The following is an 11,260-nucleotide window of genomic DNA, read 5'->3' on the forward strand; positions in this document are numbered from 1 at the left end:
TATCAGCCATTTCAATCTTTTCTTAACTCCTGTAGTACTCATGATCACTCATGTAGGACTCAAGTGTTTATTATACTTAACTATTTGACATTGCTAGTAATTAAGGGAAATACAGACCAAAACTGTGAGATAATGATTTTTAGCTATCAGATATATGAAGAGTAAAGAAATGCTTGATGTAGAAAGGAGTCATGATGGAGCAGGTATCCTCTCAGACTGTTAGAGAAGCAGAGGGAATTTGGTAATACACATTTTAAAGCTTAAAAGCATTCATATCCTTCAACTCAGTAATTTACTGTAAATACAAAGAGTTATTTATATTAAAGAAAATTAGGCAAAAACTCAATGCCCAACCATAGGGAGCTGATGATATAAGTTGTCACAGCTAGAGGATGGATTACTATATAGTAATTTAAAAACAAATACTTTGGAAGAACTTTTAATGAGATGGAATGAGTGATTATAGCATGAGAATAAAAATGCAAAACAGTGTTGCTTGGGAGGTTATAGCTGGGTGATAAAAACACCCAAAAAGTATAGATATGTATAAAAAAATTACTGGAAGAAATTAACTATGATGTCAGTTATAATTGTTATTTCTAGATGGTAAAATTATGTTTGGTCTTTATTTTCTTACTAAAACATTTCTGTAAGTACTTTTCAATGGCTATTTCTTTTATAATTAAATGTTAAATTCCTATAAAATAATTTCAGAAAATAATTATTACTGTGATGATTTTTCAGTCTTTCCAGTGTCAGCCTGCCTTTAGCTAAGATAATTCCCATAATAAATGGACAGATCCATTCAGTTTGCAGTGAAACACCTAGTCATTTTGTTCAGGTAAGAGGAGAGCTTGGGTTATTATTCAAAACAGACTGTACTTTTGGTTGTGGTCCTATTTGTCTAACATAAAATTACATTTCTCTTCTATGATATTTGTTCAAAGAAACCAAAAACTTGAAGCCACATGTAGAGTACAATAGAGTGCCCCATGAGAGTATAATATCATGGCACTTTTATGAGGTTGGGAATACCTTTCTCCATGTTATAGTACAGCACATGTTAGACACACTGCATTTTAGTCCAGATATATTCTAGCGGTCAGTTGAATTTAGTGTTAATGTTTTGTATTAAGCTGTGCCTTGAGGCAAATCAGTGAACCAGTCCCTCAGATTTTGAGGAAAAATGAAACATTTTTGTAGGAAAGTAAAGCATTTAAATAGTTAATAAGTATAACTGTTAATAGTGCACCAATAATCTGTTCATTAAAAGCTGCATCCTCAGTAGGTTATTTAAATTTTTCATTCATCTCCCTATAACTCTATCTCCTTTCTTAGGAAAGCATTTTATAATAGAATACACTGAATAAGACTGATTTTACTAAAAGAACAGCTTTGAATCCAAACTTTTCTTCCAAGTTATTTGCAAACTTGGAAACTGTATAACCAGCAATAAATTACTCATAATACACCTCAATTCCAAACTACTGCCATAATGTGCAGTGAGAAGAGAGAGACTCTAGGCCTAAGTGTAAAGATAGTATCTTCTCAGTAATATTTATCTCAAATTAGAGTATCTCTGGTTTTCTACTTGAGAACGTGAAGAGCCGTGAGGCTATGGGTTGTAATTCTTCCTTTCTCTTATATAGAGTCATTGGCTTGTCCTTCACATGTGGCTTAATTTAAAGTTTAATTTTAGCTGAAAATTTTTTGAACTCTTATGTTTTAAATTTTTTTCTTTTAATTTTTATGTGCATATTAGTGTAAGAAAAAAAATAGTTGTAACTTCTGGCATTTAAACCTTAACTTTACCTTTCTCCATTTTCATAAAAATCTCTGGCTTCATCAGTAAGCTGTTCATCTTGATGAGCAGCATAATATATACACTGGGGCTTCCCTGGTGGCTCAGATGGTAAAGAATCTGCCTGCAGTGCAAGAGACCCAAGTTCAATCCCTGGGTCAGGAATATCCCCTGGAGAAGGGAATGGCTACCCACTCCAGTATTCTTGCCTGGAGAATTCCACAGACAGAGAAGCCCCGCGGGCCATAGTCCTTTGGATCGAAAAGAGTCGGACGTGACTGAGTGACTAACACAGACTTAATGTAACATCAGCTTTGGTGCTTAAATAATTTACATACTATATTACAGTCTATAACTGAGAATGAAAATAAAAGGTACAAACATCATTGATACTAATGCTTAGTATTAATAAATTTTCTTAGTATCATTGGATGTAGATTGTTTATATACTAGACCATTAATTGACAAGACTTCCACCAGTTTTTTAAATTACGATTTCTGTGAGTTAAAGTACCATGTGGTATTCAGAGAATTTAACTATGAATTTGTGAGATGAAGACTTGCTAAGCTTACTTGGGTTTTCTGATGCTTAAGAGAGAGCATCAAGGATAGGTTCACTTCCTGTTTCTCTGCTGCTCACTGGGCAGCATAGACCACATAATGGTTTCTGTTGCCATGGGTCCTTTCACTCTCTGGGGAAGCCTATGGACACCTCAGAATGATGCCTATAAGTGTATATTGTAAAATAGGTAGGTTTTAACGAAAACCAACTGTATACAGTTTCAAAATATTTTTTAAAATGACAGTTCATGTAACTTCTGCAACTTACCTAGCATATGATATAAAAATGTCTGAATTCTGCTAAAGACCAACTCACAGGTTCTACTGTCAGTTTGTTGCTTACATACACAGGTGAAAGAAATGCTAGATTTCAGTTAAAGGTTCATGAAAAAAAGATGTAATTTTTTATTTACATTGGAAGTGAAAGTGAAGGTGCTCAGTCGTGTCTGACTCTTTGTGACACCGTGGACTGTAGCCCACCAGGCTCCTCCGTCCATGGGATTCTCCAGGCAAGAAGACTGGAGTGGGTTGCCATTTCCTCCTCCAGGGGATCTTCCCGACCCAGGGATCGACCCAGGTCTCCTGCATTGCAGGCAGACACTTTAACCTCTGAGCCACTAGGGAAGTCAACATTAACAAATCCCATAAGAACCCCTGTTCTCAGGTATATATGTGTGGTTGGTTATGTATGTGTGGATATATTATTGTGGAGAAAGCAATGGCACCCCACTCCAGTACTCTTGCCTGGAAAATCCCATGGACAGAGGAGCCAGGTGGGCTACAGTCCACGGGGTCCCAAAGAGTCGGACACGACTGAGCGACTTCACTTTCACTTTTCACTTTCCTGCTTTGGAAAAGGAAATGGCAACCCACTCCAGTGTTCTTGCCTGGAGAATCCCAGGGACGGCGGAGCCTGGTGGGCTGCCGTCTGTGGGATCGCACAGAGTCGGACACGACTGAGGCGACTTAGCAGCAGCAGCAGCATATATTGTTGCAATCATTTATTCAACAGATACTCATCCAGCATTTGACACACACACACAGAAAGACTGTTTTGGATCTTCTTAGTGTGAGGGGGAAAAGTTGTAAGTTGTGGCATTTATACTTTATCTTTGTCCATTTTCATAAAAGTCTCTGCCTTCATCAGTAAGCAGTTCATCTTGACAAGCCACACTTGAATACTTATCATACCCACTGTCTCTCATATAAGAACTTAATAAATATCTCCAGGAATTTATTATAGAAGAAACTACTTTCATTAAATGGTTTTCTTTTTGGCCTTAATGCCACAAAACTTTGAGCCAGATTTGTTGCTTGATTGCAGAAATGAATTCAGATTATCTGTTCTTTTACAAACTGTAATATTTTATTCTCATCTTTGCTAGGATCTGTTAATGATGGAGCAAGTGAAAGACTTTGCTGCTAATGTGTACGAGGCTTTTAGTACTCCTCAACAACTGGAGAAATGATTTTTTTTTCCTTCAAGAATAGCTACAATGGAATTCAGTTACTTTTTTAAAAAAATGCATCGAATAAATCAACTATATATAGGGTAATGATTTGTTACCATAATGTCTAATAAAAATATATTCTTAAAGTCTTCATAATAAAATAGATTTATTTGGCATCTTAATATATTTTTTTAAAGCCATCAACAGACTGGTTTTTGTGGGCATACCTGAGTGTATACAGTGCAAATATCAGAATTGTTAATAGTTTGTTACATCATGGATATTAGTTCCAAGTCAAATAATGTAAATACTTTATACTTTGACATTAATACTGAGGTAAAATCTGTTTGGGAAGTAGATATAAAGTTTGGAAAAAATGCTATTTAATCGTAAAGTTCACCAGACTGCAGTATACAGGAGAGAATCAGACTTTTCTTCGGTTAATCTTCAAAGAGATAAATACTTTGTCTTAAATATACCTGGTTGAGAACTTTCTTTTTTAATAGAAATCAGTTAATTTAACAACTAGGATTAGGACTTTCCTGGTGGTCCAGTGGGTAAGGCGCCATGCTCCCCCTGCAGGGGGCACAGGTTCAATCCCTGTTCCCTGGCCGGGGAATCTAAGATCCTGCATCCCATAGCACGGCCAAAAATAAGAAGGAACAACTATGGTCAGCAATTTTTTTCTTTACTGTTGTTAACAATCCTTAGGAAACTACATACTGATTTAGAGGTGAACATTGTGTTGATGCTGTCTCCTCAGCTGCTATTAACTACTGTGCATAGTTTCATTTATTTGTATGTAAATAATTACAGCTTACTTTGTATTGATTTTAAGCACAGTGAATCTTATTACAATAAAATATTTTAGTAAAATATGGTTTTATCGAGTTAATACTTTACAGCTATTATTTGTCCCATAGCATTTTTGCTGTTTTTTGGAGATTACACTGGTTTTCAAGTTTCATTTTTTTAACAAGCAATCGCTGCTTTAACTTACTTGTTTAGAAAAATAACATTTCCTTCTAAAAAGAAATAATTCATTGTTCTAGTATATACGTAGTTCTTTATATGGGTAACTAGGACAGAAAGAAATGAATCGTATCATCATTATATTAAATATATTTTCAGTAGCATCATTTATGTTGTTTTATGTTCCTTCAACATATAACATACAGCTACATAGGAGAAGGTAGAAAATGAATTGTAATGTCTCTTCTAAGGCCAGGTTAGGCCTGAAGCCAACTGCTAGGGAATCTATGCCTAGAATATATTAAAAAAAAAAAAAGAAAACAGACAAAAGCAGATGTCAAAGTAGAGAGGAGAACACATACTTCTTTTCAAATTTGTCAGAATATAATTATGTAATTTCATATCCTAAAAGATGATGCTGTGAAAGTGCTGCACTCAGTATGCCGGCACATTTGGAAAATTCAGCAGTCGCCACAGGACTGGAAAAGGTCAGTTTTCATTCCAATCCCAAAGAAAGGTAATGCCAAAAAATACTGAAACTACTGCACAATTGCACTCATCTCACATGCTAGTAAAGTTCTCCAACCCAGGCTTCAGCAATACGTGAACCACGAACTTCAGATGTTCTAGCTGGTTTTAGAAAAGGCAGAGGAACCAGAGATCAAATTGCCAGCATCCACTGGATCATTGTAAAAGCAAGAGAGTTCCAGAAAAACATCTATTTCTGCTTTATTGACTATGCCAAAGCCTTTGACTGTGTGGATCACAATAAACTGTGGAAAATTCTGAAAGAGATGGGAATACCAGACTACCTGACCTTCCTCTTGAGAAACCTGTATGCAGGTCATGATGCAACAGTTAGAATTGGACGTGGAACAACAGACTAGTTCCAAATAGGAAAATGAGTACGTCAAGGCTGTATATTGTCACCCTGCTTATTTAACTTATATGCAGAGTATATCATGAGAAACGCTGGGCTGGAGGAAGCACAAGCTGGAATCAAGATTGCCGGGAGAAATATCAATAACCTCATTTATGCAGATGACACCACCCTTACGGCAGAAAGTGAAGAAAAACTGAAAAGCCTCTTGGTGAAAGTGAAAGAGGAGAGTGAAAAAGTTGACATAAAGCTCAACATTCAGAAAACTAAGATCATGGCATCTGGTCCCATCACTTCATGGGAAATAGATGGGGAAACAGTGGCTGACTTTATTTTTCCGGGCTCCAAAATCACTGCAGATGGTGACTGCAGCCATGAAATTAAAAGACGCTTGCTCCTTGGAAGGAAAGTTATGACCAACCTAGATAGCATATTCAAAAGCAGAGACATTACTTTGCCAACAAAGGTCCATCTAGTCAAGGCTATGGTTTTCCCAGTGGTCATGTATGGATGTGAGAGTCGGACTGTAAAAAAAAGCTGAGCACTGAAGAATTGATGCTTTTGAACTGTGGTGTTGGAGAAGACTCTTGAGAGTCCCTTGGACTGCAAGGAGATCCAACCAGTTCATCCTAAAGGAGATCAGTCCTGGGTGTTCATTGTAAGGACTGATGTTGACGCTGAAACTCCAATGCTTTGGCCACCTGATGTGAAGAGCTGACTCATTTGAAAAGACCCTGATGCTGGGAAAGATTGAGGCCAGAGGAGAAGGGGACAATAGAGGATGAGATGGTTGGATGGCATCACCGACTAAATGGACATGGGTTTGGGTAGACTCTGGGAGTTGGTGATGGACAGGGAGGCCTGGCGTGCTGCAGTTCATGGGGTTGCAAAGAGCTGGACGTGACCCAGCGACTGAACTGAACTGAACTGAAAGTAGAGAGGAGAACTTCTTTTCAAAATTTGTCAGAATATAATGATGTAATAGGATGGTGGAAAACTGTATTTTGGAAAATGAGTGAATGTGTGTGTGATAGAGCATGCATCTCTTCCAGCAAAATTAACCCAGGATTTCATACAAGGAAATTTTGAGACTGAACAGGTGTGACTTTGTAAGGATAGACTGCTGACCATCAGAAAATTACCACCTGGTATCATCTGCATCTGTAGAGTTGTGGCAGTTACAGAGATGACAAGGTAAAAAACCACATGTATTTGAAGCTAACTGGCCTTAGACATTACAAATTTGTGTTCTAATTGTGTTCTTCTATCTGGACTCCTTAGTTGTTTGGTTAATCCAAAAAGTCTTTTAAAGCAGGATAGCATTTTTAAAATAACACATTTAAGCTTAGATATTTTAACTTAAAGTACAAGTCATCTTTATTTGCCAGTTATTTAATGTAGGACCCAGGTCCTTTCTACCTTTTCATTGTAGGTATGCTTATAAGCATTCTCTGACATGTCTTATACAAATCATATATGTTACGTTACACAGTTGTACACGGGTACAGAATATTTGTGGATTTTTAGTACATTTCTGGCCAGTCTTTTAGAACTGTTTTACCAATAATCAACCAATACATTTAAATTGGGCATGGGGAAAGCAACACACTTTCATCTAGCTTTTCCAAAGTATTCAACTTGGTTTTCACGAAAACTACAACTCTTCACACTCATTTCATCTGCTTAGGTAACATGATAAAAACATAAATTTATCATAAATTACCAAAGATAATCAGTTTGGTGACTGTGTTAGTTTCTTAGAATTGCTGTAATAAATCACCACTAACTGTATGTGTGGAGAAGGCGATGGCACCCCACTCCAGTACTCTTGACTGGAAAATCCCATGGATGGTGGAGCCTGGTGGGCTGCAGTCCATGGGGTCGCTAAGAGTCGGACACGACTGAGCAACTTCACTTTGCCTTTTCACTTTCATGCCTTGGAGAAGGAAATGGCAACCCACTCCAGTATTCTTGCCTGGAGAATCCCAGGGATGGAGGAGCCTTGGTGGGCTGCCGTCTATGGGGTCGCACAGAGTCAGACACAACTGAAGCGACTTAGCTGCAGCAGTGTGGCTTAAAACTACAGAAATTTATTCTCTCACCATTCTGGTGCTTAGAAACCCAAAATTAAGGTGTCAGTAGGGCCATGTACCCTCTGCAGACTCCAAGGAAGAATCCTTCCAACCTTTCTTGACTCTTCCTGCTTCTGGTGGCCCCACATATTCAGCCACGTAACTCAGCAGAGTAACTCCAGTCTCTGCCTATCTTCATGTGGTCATCTACATGTTTGTGACCCCACATCCACTATGATCTTACCTCAGAACTTACCTTAATTCTTAATTGCACGTGCAAAAACACTGATTCTAAGTAAGATCACATTGTGAGCTTTTGAGTGAAAGTGAAGGTCGCTCAGTCGTATCCAACTCTTTGTGACCCCATGGACTATACAGTCCATGGAGTTCTCCAGGCTAGAATACTGGAGTGGTAGCCTTTCACTTCAGGGGATCCTCCCAACCCAGGGATTGAACCCAGGTCTCCCACATTGCAGGTGAGTTCTTTACGAGATGAGCCACAGGGGAAGCCCAAGAAAACTGGTGTGGGCCACCTATCCCTTCTCCAGCAGATCTTCCCAACCCAGGAATCCAGGTGGACTCTTTACCAACTGAGCTATCAGAGAAGCCTTCTGAGTAGTTTTTGAGAGCTTTTGAGTAGGTATCATTTATTGGGGAGTACTATTCAACCCACTGCAGTAACAAAATCAGCTAACTGGTGGTAAACATATCCTGTTACATGGGCCTTACTGGTGGCTCAAGTGGAAAGAATCTGCCTGCAACTCAGGAGACCCGGGTTCAACCCCTGGGTCGGGAAGATCCCCTGGAGAAGGAATTGGCAATTCAGTCCAGTATTCTTACCTGAGAATTCCATGGACAGAGGAACCTGGTGGGTTACAGTTCATGGAATCACAAAGAGTCAGACACAACTGAGTAACTTTCACTTTTCACTTTCAAATTGATTGCAGCAAGTGGAAACCGAGGTGAAGCATGTGCCAGACAGAATCCTGCTAACTGAAAACCTGCATCTTGCCCAGGCATCAATTAGTATTCTTTTCCAAGAAAATGGAGAGCATTCATTACTCTAGTGAGTTGGTTAAATGGAGATTACTTGAAACAATTATACTTTCTCCTTCAAACTTGTATAAATATGTTTGTTACTGTGTATATATAAAAATTCGATATGAACAATTATTTGTTTGCAAGTTAGACAGGAAGGTTTGCATCTAACCCTGTCTTTTACCTACAAAATCAAAAATGAACAGCAAGCAAAATATCTGTCTTGTTTTCTGTTGCCCTAATTCATTTATTTGATTAGTCTGAACTTTTAAAGTAATTGTGTTATTTCAATATGGCACTGATAAGAAAATGAGATAAAATCTTCTTAAAGTGATATCCAGTCTAACAATCTAGTTTTGCTTGCCTTCAATATTTCTCTGGTTATTAAAGAAAAATCCAGTGTTACTGAAATTTAAAACAAGTCAAGTTTTTGCCTGTATAATAACTCTGGGAAAAGAATCAGTTGTGGGGGAAAAGAACTGTCAGGCGAGTATATGCTCCTTGGTTCTGTCTTGTCACAACAAAGATTTGGAGTGATGGATATTAAAGCCCCCTCGGCGTATCACAGCTCTCAGGTCTTGGACAGACCATGTTATAGCTCTCAGGTCTCGAACGGACCATGTTATATCTCTTAGATCAGTGTTACAGCTCCATGTTACAGTTCTGTTTTATTTAGATAATAGCAGGAAAATCCATCTTTGAGGCATGAGGGCAGGTCGACCCAAAGACACGAAGAGAAGAGCGCCCCAGCGTGCGGGATTGAGAGAGAGAGACCCCCAGCGCTTTGGCTCCTCTTTTTCTGTTTTTTCTCCCCCTGGGCCTGCCCTGTGTAAATTGGGCTAGCCAGGAGTGTTGTTTGTTCTACCTGAGGTCCTCACGGTGGTCCTCGGACCTTCCTTTGTTCTATTTTCACGGGCTCTTCTCTTTCTTGTCTTTTAGCCACCGCCATTCTGGACTCCTGTTTCCTATTCTAACTACCTAATAGAACTATTGGCTTAAACTAAGTAATGAGAGATCTGATTTTTAATTAGCCTTACTATAATTCTTGCCCTTCATACCAATGACAGTTCTAAGAATTTGATGCACTATTTTAAAATCCTTGTTACAAGTCCCACTTACAGTATATTTCACATACAAGCAAGATATACATTAAACTTAAATTTGATGTCTCATTCTGTTCCATATTAATATATGGTTATTAGCAAAGCATTTTATCAGCACCTCTGAATGCTGATCTGTATTTTATCATTTAGCTTCCTCATAGCTACCCATTAACTAAATCCTATATCTAATTATAATTTACTTAAATAGCTCCATTTCCCCTCTATATTCTCTATTTGTAAAGGTCATTATGGACAAGGTAGGAATTTAAATGACTGACAGATTGTCGTCTCAAAACTATTTGCTTCAGATCACCTCACTTTTATGTTAAGATTCTTCTAACTCAGAGTTTTTTCCCTTTTTTTGTTTTTTTCTTAGTCTAGTGTTGGGGATCATGTAAATCTGTCCTTACTGGACCTCTAATACAATGGTAATTGGGATTTAAAACTTTTAAAGTACTTATTCATGTCAATACTTTAGAATGGTTTTAAAATTTTGATAGCTGTAGAAACTTCAGCTATGAATAATTTTTGAAAAATATTTTCAGCTTCAAGATGATTTTATAAAATAAGTGTGAATTTATTACTTCCCTCTCTACTTGAAATGTCTACAGGGAACAATGAGATATCTGCATTTGATTAACATAACAAAATGGAGCCTGTAGTACTTCAATTGAATATCTAACCTTGTTGAACATCTTTTGTTAAGGGAAGTGAGTTCTTTAATCAGTGTTTCTTTATATTTATATCAATATCAGTATTTTTGCGTCATTCTTAGGGAAAATCTGAATACACAATAATTTTCAGAAAGGTTTTCAACTTCAATTTGCTTAAAGGCAAATAAATACAGGATAAAAAAATTCATTTAAATTGGACCTCAAATTAGCCCACCTACAAAAATAAGCCCACACCTCCAATCCTACACCCTCAACTGCCTCCACCCAAAAAAACCCTGGAAGAATAAATACTAAAATATTAATAATGGTGACCTTAGTGATTTTGTCTTTAGGCATTTCTGTAAATTTTTAAATATCTATAGTAAATATATCAGTTTTATTACCATGAAGGAAAAAGACAAGAAAATTTTTTATAAAAAGACAGTTACTGTAAGCATAAACATTAAGTCCAATTTATTATATACCTATGACCCTTTGTTGTTGTTGTTTAATCACTAAGTTGTGTCTGACTCTTTTGCAACCCCATGGACCATAGCCCGCCAGGCTCCTCTGTCCATGAAATTTTCCAGGCAAGAATACTGGAGTGGGTAGCCATTCCCTTCCCCAGGGGATCTTCCCAACCCGGGGACTGAACCAGCATCTCCCACATGAGCAGGTGAATTCTTCACCACTGAGCCACCTGGGAAGCCCTTATTAATCTGCTGCTGC

At 37.7% G+C, this 11,260-nt stretch overlaps 1 protein-coding gene across 1 annotated transcript in view; it reads left to right on the forward strand.

Annotated features, from left to right (window-relative positions):
* Window positions 1–4,689, forward strand: part of PEX3 (peroxisomal biogenesis factor 3) — a 32,115-nt gene extending 27,426 nt beyond the window's left edge. Inside the window, exons 11-12 of the mRNA XM_004011388.6 lie at window positions 745–841; window positions 3,748–4,689. Of these exons, the coding sequence (XP_004011437.1) occupies window positions 745–841; window positions 3,748–3,831 (181 nt within the window). The 3' untranslated portion in view covers window positions 3,832–4,689. The remainder of the gene's footprint in view (window positions 1–744; window positions 842–3,747) is intronic.
* The last annotated feature ends 6,571 nt before the right edge of the window (window positions 4,690–11,260 follow it).

The sequence above is a fragment of the Ovis aries genome, chromosome 8, assembly GCF_016772045.2.
Source record: "Ovis aries strain OAR_USU_Benz2616 breed Rambouillet chromosome 8, ARS-UI_Ramb_v3.0, whole genome shotgun sequence".
In the NCBI taxonomy this organism is placed as follows: domain Eukaryota; kingdom Metazoa; phylum Chordata; class Mammalia; order Artiodactyla; family Bovidae; genus Ovis; species Ovis aries.